This window comes from Anopheles stephensi, chromosome 2 (assembly GCF_013141755.1).
Source record: "Anopheles stephensi strain Indian chromosome 2, UCI_ANSTEP_V1.0, whole genome shotgun sequence".
Classification (NCBI taxonomy): domain Eukaryota; kingdom Metazoa; phylum Arthropoda; class Insecta; order Diptera; family Culicidae; genus Anopheles; species Anopheles stephensi.
Window position 1 is genome coordinate 56,281,152 of NC_050202.1, and position 23,291 is coordinate 56,304,442.

The window sequence follows — 23,291 nt, forward strand, 5'->3', positions numbered from 1 at the left end:
GCTTGAAAGAGATACTTGCTTTAGTGAGATGCTTGGGGAATATTTTTGTTTGTGTGGATAGTGAGGTGAACCCAGTTTACTTTCATCTCCATTCGTCAGGAGAAGGGTATTTGCATAATACGTGTGTAAGTTAAGAAGACTATTTTGGAATTTGTATACTTTTTCCTGGATTTAGGTGAGTTTTTACTCAAAAAAATTAATGAAATGGATCTTTTAATGGAATAGTTTTACTTTATCACATTATATCTTCAATCATGATTTATTTTATCTTCAATACGTAGCCACATTACTCAGTAAAAATTGATTTTATGCAACATTAAATGCTAATATTTACCTTACCACATTATAGATTTGATTTAAAGATGTCTTCTTAAAGACAAAGCACCCCTTTCAGATTATTTTTTCGTATCATCAACCTTGCTTGTTAGATTTTCAACACATTTCCCCTCACCGTCGTCGTTTGGTTACGCGCGGCAGTAATCCATTGAGACCCCGTGAGTTGCTTCCAGGAACCGACTAAACATACGCCCTTTAACGAGGCGTCGTATTTCCCAAAAGCACCGGGAAGTAGAGTCGAGCCAAAGACAACGACGCTGTATGGAAGCAGAAAAAAACATACGCAACCCGGTTTAATACAACATCGCAATCGCAGAAGGTCATGATTAACGAACGCCGGCTTCGAACCGAGCTGAGCCACCACCGACCGGAAAAGCAATAAGCGTACGAGTTCACCCAATGCATCTTACACCCAGGCTGCCTGTGCCTGAGGATTGTTGTCTTGTCAACCCCGTCAACGGCTGGCAGGGTCACACCCGCTAGCCCTGCTCCGTTCCCCCCCGTTTCGAAAGAGAGCATCAATCAGCGAGATCCTAAATCAGTCCACAACAACGCTCGACATCGCATGCCAGCATATGGTACCCTGCCGAAATGGTATTCGAATCACACTTCCCTATAGCGAGCCGTGATGTGTGTGCGTTCTTTGCCGTTTGCTTACAACCCCGTGATCTTCTGCGCATTGCGAAAGCGCAGCCCAAAATAGTGAAAGCGCTGATGTGCTTCGGGTGGGAAACCGCGTTCGGGTCTCGCACCATGCTCGATTTCGTAGCTGGTGCTGGCTGCCGGGGTTTCCACTCTTGATAGGCACACTGAAACAACGTAGCGTCAGTTGTGATTTGACCGCGGTCGGAGTTCGAAGTGTGTTTGCGAATTGCTGCTCGCTAGGTCGTTTGAAGCTGAGGGCGGCGTAGAGGAAAAAAACACGTACGCAGCCTAATAGGTGTAACGGAGCACTAGGCGTCTCCATCGAGTTTCAAAAAGCGAAAAGCGTGATTTATGGGTGATGCTCAGTGAGGCGATAGGGAGGAAAAAATGGTGTTGTTTTTGAGTGTGACCAACCAAAAAAAAAACAACAACACCACTTGAAGGCAGCACACAATGGCATCCCGTAACGAGTGATAAATGTTGCACAAAGTGGTGGTGAAAATAGGAAGTAATGAAACGTGCCTCCATCGAGCGAGTGTTTCCCTACCGTGGGATAAAACGTGCACGAGCAATTTTTGAGTGTGTTGTGTGGGAAAATTGTAAGGATATAGGCTTCCGTGGGAAAGCGGAAATCCAATTTAATGGTTTAATATTAATCGAAGCAGCGAGTTTACTTGTGAGCGGAGCAACAATAAGCGTTCAATAAGTGCGAAGTGAATTTTTTTTTCGCCAAGCCACTCCCGTTTGTTGCTCCCCTGTGTTTCGGAGTGGTGGTGCAAGTTATTAATTTTCCGTCCCCCATCGGTGGTTTGCTAGGTAGGTCGAATCGGGCGGCGTGGAAGCGATTCAGATCAGTTCCCCTATGGTGCTATAATTTGAAAAGTTTTACCACCCATCGGCCACTCCTTATAAAAGGTGGTGTAAAAACGGGCTGGTGACGTGCAGGAGGTGTCGGCCTCTTTTTCATGCCACTACCAGGATGTGACCACATGTTCCCACCGGAACTGAAACAATAAAACGCTGTGCCCGTGTCCTGACGTTACGACATTGGTAACGGAAGTGAAAAGAATACAAAAAAAAGCAAATACAAAACAATTTGTGGTGAAATTTATATTTTGTTAAATAAACCGGAATACCAACCGTGCGTTCCTCAATGATACTGCGCTTCCTACGTCCTGAGCATGAACACTTCGCCAACAGTCCGGCACCTTCACCACGACGCTGTTCAAAGCTTCGCTGCTGGGAATGTGCGATACTGGTAAGGAAAAACTTTGAACGCAGTTTTTGCGCTGCTGTGTGCATAAAGCGCAATATTATCGGCATTATTAATGCCAAAGAGAGAAAATGTAATATGAACACACACAAAAAATAAAAGAGGAGGGAATCCGTAAGGAATGTTTATTTTTCTTCGGAAGGAAAACTCGCGCTAAATGGTGCGTGGCGCTTCTCGAACAGGACACCAAATAACTTCACGAATGGGATGGAGGAAAAAAAAATCACAAACGCGATGGCACACGGGCGGGCAAGAGTGGGAATGGGTCACAGCCGGGCGAAAACTTTGCTGCCCTGCGAAACGCAAAGAATCCCGACACGCGCCCGTATCCCGCGAACGTGAGTTGACAGTTTGTCGGCCTCTTTCGGTGTAATGTGGTGTGGTGTGCAAGAGTTTGTATGTTTTGTTTGTTTATCATCAAAATACGCTCTAAGCCTTCATGGGGCTTCCATCTGCCAACCACATCCACTGTGACAAATTTCGGCAAAGGGTCGGTCGGTCACGATGATTGGCTGGCTAGCTGGCTGGCGGTGAACATTTATAAGCACAGGCTTAGCGAAAGTGAGGTTGGACTTTTATGGTACACGGTGGGTTTTTTGCACCGAGCGGTAGGGGGTGGCCATTTTTGCGGTTTTCCATGGTTGGAGCAGCCATAAAAGTGGAGCTAATTAGTGGTAGGGATTTTTGCTCGATAAATAGTTTGCCAAGCTTTTGTTTAACAGCTTTCCATGATGGATTTTGTTCGGAACATCAATTCATCATCCTAATAGCTTTTCATTTGCTGAGGGGTTGTTTTTTTGCTCTTTCCCTTCTAAAGTTTAATGCCTTTTTAATCCAATTAATGGGGGGGAAACGCTAATGTTAAGGTTGAACATTTTAGGGAGTTGACCAAAATGAGACTTAAATCATTAGAGAGGATTTAGAAGCTTGCTGGTATTTAAATAATTTGTAGAAATGGCTTTAAGAGTACGAAAGAGGGAACTTATTTTTCCAATAAATCATACTGTAGCCCTATGTAATTTTTCCTACAGCAAGATCGTGCTTTAATGAATCCCCTATTGCAGGGTTTTCGAGAGCAATTTTTACTCGGGCCTATGATGACCCATGTCTGTGAAATGCTGCTAAGAAAAGTTTTGCCCACCACCAGAAGCATTCAAATTTGATTGAAGCAGATAATTGTAAACAGATTTGTTTTGATTATTTGTCGAGCTTTTTTGATAGGCCTAACTAATATCACCATTTTTTTCGAAATGTAAGCTCAATATTTTTGATTTACTATACTAAGATTTAATCACCTTTATAAAAATGTTGTCTTAAAGGATGCTGTAGAAACTCCTTAAATTCTTGAAAACAAATTAAAAAAGTTTGGATTTTTTTAATTTTCATCAAATCGTCTTGTTGAAGTTGTCGTAGACCTTAATATTAAAGCCACGTCGATGCTCTATGTGGATGTTTAAGATCAAGTAAACTCTACTGTTCTATCTCGGCACAGTTCAAAAGTAATAGGACATTTTCCATGTCATTTTCAAATAATGACAAAATTAAAACTATTTATAACTTTTAAACATTACATTATATTTCTACTAGTGATTTTTTATCTTGGTCAATGCCTAGAAATAGCTGTAACATTACTAGCGCATCTTGAAAACCCTGTAAAAATCAAGCTTTTTGAATGATCATTTTGTTCTACTTATAACGACTCCTGTAGGGCCATGTCGCCATGTCAGACTTACTAGTCTTGTTGATACCGCATAGTTGGATAGTCTGTCCTAACTATGGGGGAACGGATCAGATGAGATTTGAACCACGGTTCTGTCGTGTGACGACCGTCGCCGTCGTTGCATCTACTAAAGGGCCGCTCCGACAGATTAATCATTTTAAATGTTTTAAATCGAATTATGGCGAAGAAAAAGTTAGGATGCTACGAATCTCACAAACACGGAAGTTAATTCCAGTTCATGTCATGTCGCATGAATGTTTACTCTTGACATTAACATTTTACCAAGTTGCCATACACTTACCGAATTCATAATTGAATAAGACGCACCGTACTTTTCCACGAAAATTAAAACGATGTTTTGGAAGATGGAATGCGTATCTAAAACTCTCGATCCCCGCACAAACAACGCCATCGGTTATGTAAAATGCCAAAGTTTTTTTTTTAAACATTTCACCCACAAAACATTTCTCCGTGTCACTCCGGTAAGAATACGTGTTTGTGTGCGTTGGCACGAAATTAGTGTTTGCAATAAATTCCCTCCCGTTCCTGGTCGGATGGCCGGGTCGAACAATGTTCATAAGAATGTTCTGCTTTTTTCTTTCCCCCGTTTACCGGCTCTCGCTCTCTTCGGTACTTTCTATATCAACAGTTTGATCAGCGCAAGTCGGGCTTTAAGCACAAGATTCGCTGTTATCACATCGTGGCCTGTGGAGGAAAGAAGAAGCTACCGGAGCAAAAAGTTGCGAAAGCCATAAATTTCCACGTCGAAAAACCGAGGCGAGATTGCTTTTTGTCACCGCAGCAGCAGCAGCTCGCGACTGCATGACCCCAAACACAACCGGCCGGGAAGATGCCATTCTTATCCGACAGTACTGCTCCACGGCTGTGTGTCTCTCGTGCGTTTGATTGTAGCTACGGGGAGCGCTGTGCGTCATCCGGGCCAATCGGAGCTGTGGATAATGGGGAGCAGAGGGTGATATAATTTGTTAAATGCAGATTGATGATGAAACTCGGTAATGTTGATGTATCGGGGGGTGGCGAGGTCGGTTTGGCAAGGACGAGCTGGGGTGGGTGTTTTCTAAAGTTGGTAATGGAGGAAAATTTAATTAAGCGATTTGCGTTCCATCAACACGATCGAGGCTAGGCAGGATAATTCACAGCACAAGACAAACGCAGCCAAACCACTTGGCCAGTTGGGCGAAACTAGCGAAGCTTTCCCTATCGGCCATCCCGCAGCCGGAAAAAAGTCATCGCTACGGCACTATGGCAGCTGTAAAGTAGATTACGATCAACGGTCGAACGAGCCAGCATTACGGTGCAAATCGAGTGTTTTCCATCGATTTCGAGAACGAACGATCCGAGAAGCGCAGGGAGCGCTTTTGTTAAATTGCTATTAACACCCCGTCGAACGGCACGTTTGTGAAGTTAAAGTTGTGATTTTAAATTTAAACTCAACCACCGGGTAAACTGGCGTAAGCCCTTTATTTAATTTGCAAATAAAAGCGAACAAAGAAGGTTTTATCAGTGGGATTTTGTATGATGATGTTGTGGAGCGGAGTCCATCATACAATGGACATAAATAATGGACACGTGCATTAAAGTTTATATGCTGCACGTCAACCATCTCGCCGAGCTTCGTAGCTGTAAATTCCCTTACATCCCAGACCGGATTTATTTACCGCACGGACAATGTCCCTACGGTGGGACAATCGTTCCATTGTATCTGTTTGCCTAGCGAATGGTGCACTCGCGCTGTTTGTGTGTACGGCACGCCGTTGTCATCTCGTTAGCATAATGCAGTTTATGTTTTTGTTAGTTTCAATTTTCGGAATAGTGGACGATTCCCGATCCGCCAAGCCCTTGTACATCCTAGCGGGATTGAAAGATGGAATGTGGTTGCCATGCAAATTACCACGAGCTGCTAGCGAAAGAAAATCGCGACAGTTGCTTTTCGCCAAGCAGTTCTCCAAGCAGTTACCAGTGTTTTAAGCTCAAAAGCTGCTGGACAAAAGCATTATATGGCGCAGTGGCAATAAAAACAATAAACGTTTCTCGTCAAGCAGATTGGTACGCGTCTCTTAAAGAATGTCCTTCAAACCGCACCATGTTAAGGAGCTTTGTTGAAGGAAAAAAGCCATTTTACTGGGTCTTGTTCTGGTGACGGTTAAACAGGGTGTAAAAAGAGGGAGACATTATGCTTGGAAGGCTGCATGAAATTTGCCATGAAATTGGTTGGATGTACAGAGAAAGGGATTAAATGTATTGCCTGTGGCTTGTGTACTAAAGTTACAGTGCCTCGAACGGAAATCCGGACACCTTAAAATCGAACAATTACTGAGATTTAAAGGGCGATTTTCTTATGTAGGTTCTTGGAAATGAATAAGTTCTGATAAGTTTTGCTGATGTCAGTTATTGATCAGAAAGACGGTTCGTAGCCGTATTATTAATATTTTGCTTAAATTTAGATATAAATTAAAGGCTATGCTAGAAAAATATTAAAGGCCTCATTCCTTTAAACATACGTCAAACGAATCAGATATATAGTTCTTCCTGCAGGAGGCTCATTTTGCCTCAGTATGCATTTAAAATGAGTAAAAATTCTATTAAAACCTATTAAATTTATTTAAGAAACTAGAAAAACAGCTAAAAAGAACCTTAAACCAATTTTTTGAACGGTTCGTTTCTAATAATTTCCATAAAACGGATCCGTATTTTCGTTTCTTCGCGGCCATTTGGCATCCGATTTTAATTTTTTTGTGTCAATGGTTTATTGAAAGATGAACAAAGAGTTGAGTGGAAAGAAAATGATGATGATCCAGCCCTAGGCTAAAAAAATCGTCCTCAAAGTCCAGCAATTGCACAATTTTAAGCTGTCCAAATTTCCGTTTGATCCACTGTACGCGTCCCTAAAGGATATCGGTTGAATAAAATTACTATCATTTTTAGCTTCTAACAGACAAGGCAGGCAGTACAGAGCAGTAACACATCAAATATTTCATTACAATTATACGAAAATTTCCCCAAACAATGTTTAAGTAGAACGGATCGCTGCTAGTACAACAAACCCCATTTACTTAAATCACCATCAGCTTCACTCACGTTGGGCTTTAACAAACTGCAAATTGGAACGAAGGGCCCAAAGCGCGCTAAAACGACAACGGCACGCTCAATAAAAAAAGTAAAATAATACTACATCAACCCGCACAACCAAAGCGGGGCAGGAAATAACAGCCATAATCGTACCGGAGACCGGCAGGAATAATCGTTAAAACATGGCTTGTTCGATACGGGGCTGCCAATGACAGCTCACAGCATTGATGATGTACAGGGCACGGTCCCCATCAAGCCCGTACCGGGGCTTCCACATTTGTCTCTCCAACTCTTCCCGAGGCCAGAATCTACCGGAGGCATCCATATCGGAAAAAGGAAAAAGCTCCAAATGCATTCAACAAGAAAACGGCAGCGATACCGAGAGAGAGACAGACAGAGGTCGGATGGTAAAATTTATATACCGACAGCTGATTGAATTGTTATGGCGTGCGGTTTTTCAGGAGCAACTTTCGCATGATACAACCATCCAACCGGGCCTTCGTGCGTTTCGTTTCGGAGGGTTTTTTGTGCTTTTTTCCCATGGTAAATTTACGGCTTAATATCGAGCATGGCCATGCACGTAAGCCTCCCCCCATCGATAAGCCTTTGCAAACCGAACCGGAATGGAGTGTTTTGTTTTTCCTCGCAGTGTATTCGCTTGGCTGTGTGAGGGAGCGTTTTTATTTATACTTTATTTCAGGGGTATTCATATTTATGTTTTATGGAAGGGACCGATTTTGGTGCAATTTGATTTGGCAGTTTTGTACAACTTTGTAACTTTGCTGATTTGGTCGATTCGGTTCATGATTCGTCAGTCCGTTTATGGCGACCGTTTGCTTTGGGAATTCATTGATCATTTAGGTTTGATACCCAAGCTCCGTGAGCGCTCTTCTGTAATAAAAACCGTTTTGGTTTTGCGATAAATATATGGCCAGAAAAATTTCCTCCAAATACCACCCATAGAAAAACACCCGCTCGACAGAGTTTAAATTGACCTTTCTGCTAAAAATATACGTTCTTAGAATTTTATCTCATCATTCTCTATACATCGTCCATGAACGCCCCCAAAACCCATCTGCAAAACATGCGTGTGACAACATTATTTGACTAGATTAAGCAAAACAAGGCCGCCCTTTCTGACTCGCTTATCAGTCAGCTGGCTGTTGACAGTTTAATTTCTCTACATAAAACAGACAAGGGTACTAGCAGTACTGCACGCCACACATTACGAAAGCCGCATAAAAAGGGCAGCCGCATGTAAGTGACAGTAGCTCATAATGATGTTGTGAAATCTAGGCAAAGGAAGAAAAAAAGAGCGCACGAATCTCTTCTATCACGTTGACAAAGGACCAAACTGTTCTACGGAGCGAAGAATGGAGCGATGTATAATAATAGCTCGCAAGACGAGAGCACATTTTGATCCTTTGCCGGCTTTTGTGAGAATGCATGGAAGCACCGGGAATGGGCCATCGATTATTGTACGCATCGTTTGATCCGGATACGGTGGCGAGTGAGGAGAAGAAAATAGAAACAAGCGTTTCGTTCGCCGAAACCGTCTGTTGAAAAAGAGCCATAAAAATTGTCCCCACCTTATCGGAGGATTCCACTCAATCTGGCAGTCGATTTTATGAGGCTGCTTCCTCTTCCTTCTAGCTACCGCTCTGAGGGAAAGAGATTGTTCCATTAGCCTTGCGGTGTGGGGATACGAACTTCCGGTAAGGAAAAGCGGGAGAGAGAGAGAGAGAGCAAACTGCCAAGTGAGCACATTTCCCATGGCCGAGATAATCGATTTCTAATCGAACGGATCGTAAATCGGTGCTCTCGAATTATCGCACGCACAATCACTGTACAGTACATAAACATTTTGGCCCCTTCCTTATTGGTTTCAACTGGTACATGAAGTGAAAATGGAGTCGGAAAATGGGAAGCCTTTTTCCTGTGAGTTCGGAATATCTGCTCGATCTGCTAATGTTTACACTCACCGCTGGATAGATGGGTGAATAGATGCATTTGCAGGTTGGATAAGGTTTACTTTAGAGAGTTTATACTGACCTTAATGATGCATTAGGGGCGTTGGATTGTAGAGCTGCATCGGTCGGATAAACAATTGCCGAGCGTGTGCTACACAGAATTTGTAGCTCGTTAAAGATAGTTTTATTTCTATTGTGGCTAACAGTTCACTGGGAAATGCAAAGGAAAATGGTATAAATGGGCGATAAAATGCCTTCTTAATGAGTACGAGCTAAAAGGTTTTGTTGCACTATATAATCCTGCCATAATTTCCAAGGTTCCTAGGTAAAAATGGCTTTAATGTCGTTGCAGATAGCTGCCAGCACCTTTACATTGACCTTTGAAATGCAAATTAATCAAACAGGATTTGTAAACAATTTTTATAGCACAACTGCACTCTTCCTTGGAATGCATTAAGCCAGAAAATTGCTCAACACTTTATCCATTAACACATTGTGCCTGGTAGATTGCACCAAGCAGTTGACATTCCAAATTCAAATCAATAATAACAGCCGGATAAAATCAACAATTTTTATCGCATTCGCACTGCTTCTTGGAACAAGGTTTAGTGAGAAAAAATGGCCAGCACTTTATCCATTCAACACCCAGCTTTATAACCCATAAGCATCATGCATAAAGTACACTTACCGGACTTTGTATTTGTACAGCACGTTTTTACCATTTTTTCTCACTAAAGTTAAATCTACACACCAAACATTCCGTACGAAGCGTATCTAATGAACGATGTGTTGAATATCGCTTACCGTTCATCCGTAGTCGTTCGTTTGATTCGGTGCAATGACCGCAACAAAATGGATGTTTGCTGCAAATGAAATCGCTTACAAAAAAACTACACGAGTTGATAAAAATGGCATTACACCTGTACGTGATGCAGCACATTGCGATGGCGGTGTAGCGTAAAGCTAAGCTCGCCCGAGAGAGAGAAAGAGAGAAGGACACAGCATTATCGGTAGCACGTAACCCGGCTAAATCAGTGCCGTCTGCCGCGGCTCGTTCCACCAGCTTCGATGTAATACCGTATCGATATGAGTAATGATGCCCATTTATTTGCGCCATCATGTGGTAAACGAGCACGTCTTCTAGTACCTGGTACCCGGGCTTCTGGAAGGGACCACGATCTTGGCTGCTATAAAATCTGGCTTGCTTTTGTTCGGGAGCAATCCGTTCCCTTGGGGTAGAGAGCACTCTAAGTACACACTGTTGTGCAGATTTCTCCCATAAGCAAGGTGACGAAGTGACGGATAAGGATGAGATTATGGTGGTTAGTATTACACAATGCTGGGGAAAAATTGCATTGGCTTAGGTGACTTTCGTGGTAATGGGAGGGTGGTTTCCTTCAGCAAGCTATCTGAAAATGGTGGATCACATTTAAACGATCAAGAATATCAGTTTGGTTTTATTTGAAAAAAAAATCGATTTCATGTTATCAAACATGACCAAACTAGTTTTATTTGTATTTATTATGCTTATAATTTGTGCAAAAAAAAATGCAGTCGATTCCTAGCAGCGACTCGTCCAAGCCGGAAACCTTGTGCAACATCAATTCAAGGTTTGTTCGCACGACAAGGCTTGTCGCTGAGGAAAAAATAGTGAAATATGAAGGCTTTTCTGACTGGTGGTTGGTTGGCTGGCTGGAGTTTTGGATCAAAGAAGAGTCAGAGCACCCATCTAATTGTTGTAAAATGCCTTGATCAAGATGGCAGTTATTACAAAAACAAATCAAAATATCGTCTATATCTGAAACAAAGCTTTAATTAGATCACTCAAAATGAGCAGCAGACGGCGCATGTGACAAATTTCTTTAATATGAGGCATTGTCAGACATCGGAGCGGTCTAGTGGCCCAGGTAGTCTTCACACGGCAGGATCGGGGTTCAAATCCCATCCAGACCGCCTCCCCGTACGCATGACTGACTATCTAGCTACGGGTAAACCCAAGTCACAGAAAGCCAGAAACGGCAGGCCGATAGCTTTCAACGTTGTAGTGCCAAGGAAGAAGGATATTGTCTACCAAAAATACTCTCGACTGATCACAAAAGCGACCAATAGCTTATTTTGGAGCAACATTTTACTAGAAGCTTTAAACTAGCTGCCTTATCCAGTCATTCTGTATCGAAGATGGTGTAACAACTCAGAGGCTCTTAAAGAGCTTCAAAAAAGGAATCTTGATTGTTAAAGGCCGTCCTCACCTAGATGGTCGTTAATTGCCCTAAAACTGTGTGTGATACGAGCAACATTTAACCCTTTAAGTTATCTGATGTAGTTTTGATTTCATAGACGCCCAAAGTTAACAAGAATGAGTTTATATCACTCTCGCACTCTTCCACAACTAACAAAGTACGGTCTCCGTAATTAGCACTTCACAATTTACACAGAGTCAAGTACACTCTTAAGCAACACGACTAGGCCGTTCTATATGAATAAAAAAATTACATTCGTAGTAACTCAGCTATAATCAAAACAAAAAAGAAGGAAAAGCAGTACTTAACTAGTCCTGGTGAATGTCTTCCCAGATGAACCCTTTTGTCCCCTTTTGAATCTTTCTGGCAAAAATCTGTTCACTATCAACTCAACTCATTTCAATGCTATTTTCCTTTCATCAACGAGCCTTTCAGCACCAGCCAGCGAACTGATGTGAGTTGACTATAAGCCTCTTCTAGTAATGATAGTAATAAGAGAAGAATTCTAGGGATTCAGTGTGGGAAGAGTTCAGCCTCGAGTAGGGTGCTTTGAAGGAAAACGACATTCACACAGCATTAAATTCTTAGTGGTACAAGAGGATGACAAAGTTCACAAACTTATCCCACAATTTTAAAATCCTAGTCTATCTTACACAGTGATGCGTTTCATGCCCGACTAAATATAAGCTGATTCTGAATATGCGAGAACACATTATTCACACTGCTTCTTTTTATCCAATTGGAAAAGATATATAATAATGTTTCCAGCAAAACATAATTGATATCGATTGCATGTTTGGTGAGCTAGGTTCCTGGAAATGTGCCTGCGTTATGCATCATTCATATCTGCGAATACTTTTTTCCGTGAGGCTGAAAACACGTTGATACGTTAAGCAATTTATCCGTTTTCTCAGAAATATAATCCTGGGGGCGTTAGGACTCTGTAACTACCTGGTGCGCCTCCGTAAATAGAACTAAGCTTTAGTAACACCAAATAAAAAATTGATATTTTTATGTCATTTCACGTGAGATTTGTATGAATGCATGATGATGTACAGCATAATGCATGATGAAAAACTTGGGTAATGTTTTCATTAGCATACCTTCTCATAAGGCCGACCTGTCGTTTGCTTTCCCGTTACAGAACGATGTCCCAGCCGGGAAACCAATCCCTTTCGGTCAACAGTTTACCAACCAAGGATGCACGCCACGAGCCATTCCAATTTGCCGTGCGTTGATATGATAATGCGTATTATCCTTCACCCCAGTCAGGATTATCCAGCACGCACCGGGCCGGCTGCCATCACCCGGCGCGTATAGTGGACGAAAAACGAAAAACCCTTGAAAAAGAAAGATTGTAATAAATCACACAACAAACGCAGAACGGCCTCTAGCTTGGTACGCAAAAACAACGGCACGTCATCCCATCCAAGATGGAATCGGTGCTGACCCGCTTCAATCTCACGCTCGACAATATGACAACGTTAAGCTCCAACATACGGCAGGGGCTTATCGAGCAGTACAGCAACAACCGGAAGGTGGCCGACCCCTGGTATCACATCCTGATCGTCATGTACGGCACGCTGATCGTGTTCGGTGCCACCGGGAACAGTCTGGTGGTGTTGGCCGTCGCCCGGAAACCGCAGATGCGTACGGCTCGCAACATGTTCATCGTAAATTTGGCCGTTTCCGGTAGGTATTTTGCCGACACTTTTGACAACGACTACGGTCCCATACGGTTGGATTGTGCCCGGGTGCGTGTGTGGGGCGAGGATACGGATACGGTTTCTTTCATTCCTTTTCTTTTACTGATGAGAATCTCGAAATTCGATTGCCACGACGGAAGCGTACACATTCGAAGGAAATTGCCTACATTTCCATTCGTAAATATGCAAATGATGCCGGAACGCTTTTCCGATCGTTTTTTTCTTCTGTTTGCCGCTTGACGTTCGTTCTATTTTGAAGTCAAAATTGTGACTTCTTTTGGGAGGGTCGTGCAACGTAACGAAGGTAGAGTTGATTCGGAACACGTTAAGCCACCGTAGCCTCGTAGAATCGATGAGCGAGGTTGGGCAAACAAGGGCTTTACGTTAGCATTAGGTATATAGATCCTAAACTTCATCAGAACTTCATTGGCGTTTTGTGCTTTAAAAGCGATATACTGCCTTCGGATTGTTTGGATTTCGGAGCCATGATGTTTGCTCATGTTGTTTAAAGCTGAATTCATGTTATTCTTCAATTTGAATGCGGGTTTGTGATCATTAGCATTGTATAATTAGAGTTGTTACGGTAATTTGATTCCAATGATCGAAGTTCTGTAAGAAAACATTGCTCTCCCATCTTTGTTCTGTCCTGTGGATGTAAGGAAAGAGAGCTTAAAGTCTTGTTTCCTCAGTTTACTTTCAAAAACCATCAAGGATTACCTTGAATCACTGCTGAAGACGCAGCTCTAGAACAGCTCAGTTAGTCCTCAGAATGCATGCAAGCCCTTCTACTCTTTCCACAGATCTCCTACTGTGCCTCGTGACGATGCCACTGACACTGGTGGAAATTCTCACCAAATACTGGCCGATGGGCCGGTTACCGTTTCTGTGCAAATCCATCGGCACACTGCAGGCCACGAGCATCTTCGTGTCGACCATCTCCATCACCGCCATTGCATTAGATAGGTATCAAGTGAGTACGAGCACGCGTCAGGATTTGTGCTTGATCCCTCTAACACTCAACCCCGAAACCTTCCGACTCTAGGTAATTGTATATCCAACGCGTGATAGCCTCCAGCTAATGGGTGCCATCGCCATCCTCACCGGTATCTGGATCATCTCGATAGTGCTGGCGTCGCCGATGTTCATCACACGACAGCTGATCCACTACGACGTCAATCTTCCCAGCCTCGGCATAGAGTACGTGTCGTACTGCATCGAAGACTGGCCGATCGCGTACGGCCGCGTCTACTATTCGGCGTTCACCCTCTGCGTACAGTACGTGCTGCCTATTCTCATAGTGTCGGTAGCGTACCTTCGAATCTACCTGAAGCTAAAGCACCGGCTGGTGGTCGGTACAGCGTCCAGCACGAGCGGGAAGCCCGGTGAAGCGAAACCAGTCCGCGAGCGGGAACGTGGCCGCAGGATGCAACGCACCAACTATCTGCTGATCAGCATCGCGCTCATCTTTGGCGTTTCGTGGCTACCGCTAAACCTGTTCAACCTGTTCGCCGATCTGTACGTCCATTCCATCACGCAGGACATTATGGTGGCGTACGCGATCTGTCATATGGCCGGCATGAGTTCGGCCTGCTCGAACCCGCTGCTGTACGGCTGGTTGAATGACAATTTTCGGAAAGAGTTCAACGAGCTACTGTGCCGGACGGCGTCGGGCGGCCGCTCGACCGGATCGGGCGGCCACTCGAACGGAAGCCGAGCGAACGGTGCAGCTGCCACGGCCGGACGAACGAGAGGCGCTCGAACTGCGACCGGTGACGGTGCGCTCGCCGACGATCGAACGCTGCCGGAAGTAACGCAGGTGCGCGATCGCCATGCAGCGGCACTGCTGCACGAATCAGGCATCACCGAGAACGGTGACCATACTGAGCTGACCGAGCTGATGTCCTGATCCTGACCCCCGACACTGACCACCGGTGGGCCGTAGCGGGTGCCCGTAACGCCGCGGAGGTTTGCCACAATTCCAACCTTCCCACGCACTTTGTGCGCCTTTGGTTGCCTTTGATTGGTTGCTTCCCCTTTTTTCGCGCTCACGCTCCTATCACTCGCTCTCTTGTGCTCATGTGTGCCACTGCTTTCGGTGTTGCTTATCTGTCTATCCAAGAAAGCAACCTAAACCTATATTGCTTTTACTACAATGGACATTTTCTTTTTCACAATTAATTTTCCCACTATTTTATTTCACTCTTTTTATTGTTTTATGTTACTTATTTAAAACATTCTTCATTTTTCTCTATGTTTTGTTAACATTGTCATCTCTTATTTAAATTGCCTTATTCATGCTTGCTTCAAGCGTGTCCAAAACGCTTCTTTCCTTTCCTTGCCTTCAACATTTTTTATGTTTTTTCTTCTCCTTCGAACAGTCCGGCCATACATCTTGCACCATTCACAAATTCAATTATGCAAATTTGCTTCACAAAGAAGAAATGCTTTGCATCTGGTGGCCATCATTCTATCACGGCAACAGCCTATAACGACATCAAACCATAAATCAGAATTGATGTCTTCGTTCATTAATTTATGGCTTTTTCGGTGATGAATATATCCAGGGCCAGAATGATGACTTCCAGTGAAATAGCATATTATTGATGAGATACACTCGAATAGATTGACCACTTTTGGAGAAAACGGTTTTCTGTAGCTTAACCAGAGGATATAAAATTTTACACAAAAATTTTGAGATGAATGGTCGCAGGCAGCTTTGTTCGGCCTTAGAATTTCTTTTACTAAATTATTATGGTTATGGTTTGTTTAAAATATCATCTCTTTAATATTTGAAGCGTTATATTTGACGCACTAGGTGACTTTTTCTCTTGTTTCTTCTTTAAACTAGTCCATCAAATATTTGCTCATTTTTCCAAGATTTTGCCAATTATTTATCTTTTACAATAGTCCATAAAACTGTTAGTTTTATTTATCAGGACTATCAATAAGCTCGTGCGGTTTCAAGCAAATTAACGGATTCTTGATGAAAAAAGGAACTTCCATGTTTTGACTTCGTTGTAATTGGGCAAGTCTTGTTGAGTCAGGCTATGTGGCATCGATCGGTAGAGATGGACACTTCAAAATGACAGTGTTGGAGAAAGGGGCCTTCATCTGATATTGGAACTGCACCGTGTTTATTTATACTCCTGAACGAACAACAAACTACTCGAATACACTCTCGACTTACTCTATTTGCTTCCTCTACTTCATAGACTACCATTTTCACGGGTTCCGTCTCTTTTTCCCCCCATTTTTTTTTTTGTTGTCTCGCTCAGCACCCTCCGAGCCATTGGATCAATCAGTCCGAAGTACTAACAGACAACGACGAGGAGGAGCAACAGAAGCTGTGCGCATCGAACGACAACCAGGAGCAGGAGCGTCTCTGTGCCGGCGTGAATGAATGCTGAAGCCGAACGCGCCTAACGTTATGCAGCCCGCACTGCTGCCCACCCAATCAACGGTCCCCATTCAAATGTGCCTGCCGTGCCGCACCAGCAGCAGCACAAGTAGAGCAGCTAACGTAGAGGAGAACGGAGTTTTCCGCTACTGGCGCCACTTTCCCGATCGCTACCACAACTGGCGGCGGAGAAAATCTTGAGCCCTTACCGATGCGTTTCGATGCTAATCAATCGGCAACCGCTTCAACCATACACGTGCCATCGTAGCACGGGACAGCCTGATTGATTCCAGCGAAACGCATCACTCCAAGGCCAGGTCACAGGATAGCGGGGGGCTTTTGGAAACTGGCTCTACTTGTTGCTGCCCTCGTCAGCGAATCGACATGCACGCCGTTATCATCAATATGGTTGTCATCTTGGCCTGCAAAACGCACTACACCGATCGCTAAATTGCTGTTGCAAATTTTACAGCCTTTTCGATGCCATGCTTCGGGATGCCACACAGCCGAGTGTACTGTGAGAGGATTGTGCGACGAAACAACTTTTGTACATATAGCGATTAAAAAGTCGAACGTGATATCGATAGTAAGCTCCGCACATAGGTTCAGTGAAAATCGGGTCATAGTCATCGTTAGGGTCGGCTGAGCGAAACAGTTTTGTACAGTGTAGTCAATGTAGGGTGTGTGTGTGTGTGCGTACCGCGAAGTTTGTACTTGGTTGGGCTATCGTTAAATAAATCAGAGGATAAAGTATTTTGTATGAGGTAAGAGGCTTCTAGCTCCCGCGCCGGTTCACAAGCCCACAAGGCCCGGTTGCCAATGGAGCATGTTTCAACAAATATAGATATTCGAGGATTTCGTTATGGATTCATTTTAAGAACGCTAAACACCTTATCGAACTTGTCGTGTCTCGAGTTCTTGATTGTCCATTTCATGATGACATCATCTTCTGACACAATGACCTGTTTTGAGCGACAACTTGCACGGCATCAACGCGGTATGTATTCGTTGCTCACTTGCTCCGTTACTGTTGCTGGTGCTGATTGTGTAATTGACTGTGGGTATGCCATCCGTACACCATCAATTACGTCCCATGCTAACGAGCAGCTTCGGTACAGGCGATCGGATTGATACTGTTGATATGCAGCTGTCGACAGATAGGCAACGGCAAAGAATTCGGCCGAATCGGAAGTGGTTCAGTTGCGCGGAAGATAACAACAATAATCGCCGTTCGGTGACCGGCTTCGCCAGACCTCGATTATGGTTCGGAGCAGCGTTTTGTTTGATTTGCTACCATCGACCGTGTTTATTGGGGTTCCGTGCAAAACCAATATGCAAAAAGCGTACAAGTTGGCGTACCACTCGGGTGCGACACATCCAACCATCCCGTCATCCCATTAATCCGCTTTTATGCTACGAATTTTACGATCGATTGCTGGCAGGAAAAAGACTTTCATTTGCGTGTCAAAACACTGCCATTGTAAAATGGCACGTACGTGGGCGATGGAAGTTTAATTATAGAGATTGAAAGATTCAAAGAATCGGCTAACCCATTCATTCCGCTCCATGGTAGGGTTGTAGTGGAGCAACTTAGCAACGGTGGAGCTGAAAGTTATTACGTTCGAGCCATCAACCGTCAATGATGCTAATGTTTGTACTCTCGAGAGGCTTATTTGAAAGCGGCTTTTGTTGTAGAAATGGATGGGTTTGATGTATGGCATTTGAAATAATATCGGTTAGGTGGTTCATATTGCCAATTTGTGCCAAACATCAAAAGGGGTTTTAATCCAATAAAAATGAACAGCCCGAGAACACTGGTATGAGTTTGGATGTGGTTCGGCTTGATAGTTAAATATAAGCTACAAGCTCAAGAAGTCTCGACCTGTCATTGCAGGCTTTCTTTGACTCGATTTTATACAAAGCTGAATAGTTAATCCTGCGTACGGGGCGGCGGCCTGGATGGGTTTGGTGCTCGGTCCTTCCTTGTGATGATCGGTACTGCTATCTTCCACCGGACCGACCCTGATTAGGATATTCAAGTTCTTTTTTTAAATAAAATTAGTAATAAAACGACGTAACCTCTGTGTGTAAATAGCAGTTCATATCACAACTATACAATCCGATTGATATTCTTTCAAATAAGAATTCTTAAGCTTTGCAGATCTTAAAATAGATTTGATGTATAATGATTTACGATAAGGTGATAAAAAATCAAAACAAAAATCGCATAATAAAATACATTTATTTATTTATTTATTTATTTATTTAGTTCATATTGTCCGCCAATGATGGTTCAACAATGTTCATTAACACTTAAAGGGAAAGCGAGGATGACAGTCAGGATTAGGTGGCAGGGAAAGAGACTTCTCGAAGACGGACACGAAAACGAGACAAGGAGACATTATAATCGAACAGGTGATAGCACTTGTTGAAAGCCGACAAAGCTCGTAGCAGAGGATCGTTCGAACCGTAACGGGTGAGGCGGGATGGGATATAAAGGGGAGGTCTATCGCGGAGGCGACGGGAAGGAGCATAAAGGGGGATGGCAGACAGAAGAGAAGGGACATCAAGTTCATTTAACAGGAGACCTGCAATGAAGCTAGCACGGATATGGAAATGCCTATCCTCAATGGTTTCAAGCCCAAGAAGACGGCAACGGACTGGATAGGGAGGGAGAGCAAGATGATAGCCGTTAAGGAAGCGACGAACAGCCACACGAGTGAATTTGCGCTGAACACTCTCCAGTCTGGCCATCGCAGTGGAGCCTGGGGAGACCAGACTACAGCCGCGTATTCCAAGGAGGATCGCACCCAACAGCAGTACAGGGACTTCAAGCAGAGGGGATCGCGGATTTCGGACGATAGCCTAATGATCAGACCCAGTGATTTATTAGCCTTGCTAATTACATTATCAACGTGGGAACTGAAGGACAGCGTTTCGTCGAGCCACACACCTAGATCCTTTACAGAGGATACACGACGTATTACTGTATCACAGAGGGTGTAGCTAAACGGGAAACGAGAACGAGAACGAGAAAACGAGATCACACAACACTTATCGGGGGACAGGAGTAGGCCATTCTTACGACACCAAACAGAGAAGGAATCAAGTACAGTTTGGAGAAGACAACAGTCAGCAGACGAGGACACAGGAAGGAAGATCTTAAGATCGTCTGCGTAAAACAGAAAACCTTCGGCGGGGAGGATGGAAACACAGTCATTAACAAATAACAGAAATAAAATAGGACTAAGGACACTACCTTGAGGAACACCCGAGGAACCTACGAAGGAATCGGACAGACAAGACGAAACTCTAACTCTATACGATCTCGCAACCAGGTAAGTCTTCAGCCAGGACAGTAAACCACCCCCGATACCAAGTCTTTCGAGTTTGGCAATCAGCAGATCGAGAGGAACACTGTCAAAGGCAGTACTGAAGTCGGTGTATACGACGTCAGTTTGACCACCGGATGACATGTTCGATAGAGCAGAGGATACAAGACACATAAGGTTGGAGGAAGTTGTGCGTTTGGGAATGAAAACATGTTGGCGCGGGGATAGGTGACCAACAATGATAGGAAGGATGGAGGAGAGAATAATTGATTCAAGGATTTTGGAAATGGGGGGGAGTAGTGAAATACCACGGTAATTGGAGCATACAGAGCGGTCACCTTTTTTGAAAAGGGGGACCAGCCAAGCAGACTTCCATATGGTAGGAAAGGAACCCTCATTGATGGATCTCACAAAGACGCGAGTCAAAAGGGGAGCAACATTGTTGCTCCATGTGCAACATTGTGTACATTGTTGAACTATTACCAAAATCCGTGGTTGGATCCTTTTTTTACACTCGTTGAGCGTCTCTTGAAATGGCAGTTGGAGCAAGTATTGGAGCAAGTGTGCCGTGGTGGCAAATGAGCCACCCATTTTAAATTATTAACTACTTAACTTAATTTTTTTTCCAATAATTTAAAAACGATTTTTCGTGCCTGTCTTCTCATTTTTAATCAACTATTTTATGATAATCAGCTACATTGGCTATTGACCTTAAATTGTTTCGGCCGAATAAAATAAACCGATTCGGCGCTTCCTTTGGCTGCGCACGTGGCCCATACTTACACGGCTGCGTACAGCCACTCTGCTCAGCCACTCAGCAAATAATCGGATCAAATGTGTAAGACAAGAGTGCCACAAGTTTTGTACTATATTTATAGAGAGATAAGTTATCAAAAAACTAACTAAAACTGTACAGAACTTCTGGACTTGGAATCATGTTCTGATCTATCTTACCAATAAGCAGCGGACAGTATAGAAATGACTGTACGTTCCTTAACCGAAAAGAACCCTTTGGTGACATGAATAGCTCAGAAACACAGAAACAGCAACAAGCTTCTCTGACATCGCTCGCCAATCATTGAACCCCAAGGAGTCCTTACACCTATCGTTAGTTTGAAGGTTGGCTCTGATCATTACGCGACTAATTTTAAGGCACAGCAAGTGGAGGAATTGGTAAACAACCGACATCCCTAACTTGTGATGTCTCTGAACCGATTTTCCATTTTTTCACGACCTAGTTTGATTATTCCTAATGGGCCCTCTTGCTCCACAGCGCAAAAAATCATCACATTTTTAATTAATTATAAAACGTCTGTGGCAACAACCTGCATCAACGTTTACGCATCAACAACCTGTACGGAGAGATTTAACCGAGACATACTTGTAACCATAGACAGGAAAGAAGCGAATGAGGTCTATGGATACAATAAGGTCCCATGGACCCAGAGCCTATATCTTCTTCTTCTTTCTTGAAATAATGACATCTTAAGCAGCATCTCAGGTAACAAAATCATCATCATTTCTCGCTTTGGTAGGTTTACTTGCTACTTAGATAGAGCGAGAAAGCATTACGATGTTGTTACCTGGGATGCCTGCCACTTCTGGCTTACTAGACTTATTGATTCCGCATAGTTGGATTGTCTTCCCAAAAGTGATTTGAACCCCGCCCCTATTTATGCTTTAGGGTCTGCTCCAAGCCTACATAAGCAAAAGATAAAAAAAAATTTAAATAAATGAGTAAAAATAAAATGTCTGTAGAGGAGGTGTTTTATTTTTTATGGGACTCATTAATAAGTGTAAAATGGCATTATGGGAAATGGTAATGAGAAAGTACATCCAGCATTTTTGCAAAACGTTTAAGTAAACTACATAATTGATTGCTTATAGTGACACTATTGCCCCAATTTCTGCTACAACAATTATTATATTAAATAGTTAAAACCTTTGTCGGATATGCTACTTGCTTGCTAAGAACTCCCAGCTACTGGTACAATCAAATCAAGGATGCCATGAATGTCACCTAAATGCCTCCCGGGCAAAAAGGTTTAGCCTCCTGAGGTAGGTAGAACCATACCGAGAACCATAGGTAGAATAAATAAAATTTCTTCACTATATTTCGGTTAGTTAAAATTATTTCAGAAAATCACTCCCAATTTAGAAATGCGTTGCCATTCTTTTCCATTCTTCTTTGCATGATGTAGCTTCTTCAACTCCAGACAAAACCTAACCACATGCGGGCACATCCATTATAAAATGTGCAACTTATTAACATAGTAACCACAGTATCACTCACAACATGCCTTTCCACCTGTATGACCCAGTGGGGGAACAAATTACTTAGTTACGAGCAAAACTGACATCAACTTCTTCTTGATCCCCTTGGGTGGGGTGGTTCAGACGGCAACCTTAAACGGTTGGCATACATTATCGAGACCGAGCTCTGGATGTATTTCATATACGCCCTGAACAAACTATAGTGAGCAAACGTTCGTTAGAACCATCATTACAGCGTTTTGGGCAACGAACCGGGAACCATTGCCCTGGAAACGATCCACACTAGCCGGCGAAAAGCGTCCACAGCAACCGAAAACCCCTCGACAGCACTGTTCTATTGGAGGGAAGTGTTGTCAGCGGTTCCCCGAACCGGTTCGTCACGCTTCACTTTCTCGTGTTATCAAAATGTAGGTCACGGTACCGGAAAAGGATGGGTGATCGATGGGGGTGATTCACCGGTTGGCATGTCCAAGGTTTCTCGAAACGAAGGTAGCAAAAGGCTTGACTAGTTATGAATAATATTAATAATAATTAATAATAATTAATAATAAAGGTAAAGGCTTACTCATACCGAATAAAGCTTGAGAGGAGCGTCAGGAAGAATTGCTATAATTAATTTGCGTTGGTCGACTTATTATCGACTGATAAATTGGGATATGAACTCAAATGGTGCTTTTGGACGATAAAAAGCCTCTTCAACAAGCCATCCAGTTAATCTCCGGTGCATCGAAAATATTCCACCACGAATACGAATCGATCGATGCAGCCAGTCTGTCCCATCATAAATGCGTTTCGACGCTCTTTTTTATAATGTCAACCTGTTGCATATTCTACCCTCTTCAATCAGCAACATACAGACGACGTTCGACATGTGCAAACAGCCTGCAGGCAAGGATTAAAATAGTTTCCACAGGCCGTGCCCAGTGAGCTGCCATTATCGCGCACTTCGCACGACACATAAACTTCCTTATCGTAACCCTAGTCACCGCCACCCGTGTGAGCACTCGAAGTGCCTCCCCGAAGCCGTCTGGCGTTATAAGCCGGCCCCGGATTATGGTTCCAGATTGATTGATAAATGAGTGCGGCTGCCGGTGCCATAAAATGGAAATTCATTTACCAGCTCAATCAGCAACGCACTTGCCCCCGGGGTGTTGAAGGACACTCACCGTATGACAGGTAGTCGGAAAACAGCTAACAGTTTTGAGCACTAAACTGCACTCGAGATAAGTTTGCTTTAGGCGTTTGGGGTGGGACCAACCCCCGTGTTCTAACACAGCACGGTTAATTGATTTTATCGATAACGTTACT

General features: G+C 43.5%; 1 protein-coding gene and 1 long non-coding RNA gene across 6 annotated transcripts; one reads left to right on the forward strand and one right to left on the reverse strand.

The window, feature by feature from the left end:
• Positions 1 to 1,170: 1,170 nt before the first annotated feature.
• On the forward strand, positions 1,171 to 17,276 carry LOC118502932 (neuropeptide F receptor). 5 transcript variants are annotated; one of them, XM_036035679.1, is made up of 6 exons: positions 1,171 to 1,580; positions 1,798 to 2,239; positions 12,419 to 12,966; positions 13,781 to 13,950; positions 14,023 to 14,796; positions 16,256 to 17,276. In XM_036035679.1, exons 3-6 carry the CDS (start codon positions 12,708 to 12,710, stop codon positions 16,385 to 16,387), a joined length of 1,335 nt encoding a protein of 444 aa, XP_035891572.1. In that variant the 5' UTR covers positions 1,171 to 1,580; positions 1,798 to 2,239; positions 12,419 to 12,707; the 3' UTR covers positions 16,388 to 17,276. The 5 variants fall into 5 exon arrangements, with proteins under 5 accessions (XP_035891572.1, XP_035891575.1, XP_035891571.1 ...); XM_036035680.1 differs by having other exon boundaries at positions 1,176 to 1,260; XM_036035681.1 differs by having other exon boundaries at positions 1,176 to 1,260; positions 1,802 to 2,239.
• A 4,590-nt stretch (positions 17,277 to 21,866) lies between these two features.
• Positions 21,867 to 22,732, reverse strand: LOC118502933. The gene is made up of 2 exons (XR_004905099.1): positions 22,555 to 22,732; positions 21,867 to 22,488 (listed from the first exon to the last, which is right to left on the reverse strand). It is a non-coding gene; the product is annotated as an uncharacterized LOC118502933 (long non-coding RNA).
• Positions 22,733 to 23,291: the final 559 nt, after the last annotated feature.

Coding starts and splice junctions, on each gene's coding strand:
- LOC118502932 (XM_036035678.1), top strand. CDS start 12,708: ATGGAATCGGTGCTGACCCGCTTCAATCTCACGCTCGACAATATGACA. Junction 13,951..14,022: donor TTGCATTAGATAGGTATCAA/GTGAGTACGAGC, acceptor TTCCGACTCTAG/GTAATTGTATATCCAACGCG. Junction 14,797..16,255: donor CGCTGCCGGAAGTAACGCAG/GTGCGCGATCGC, acceptor TGTCTCGCTCAG/CACCCTCCGAGCCATTGGAT.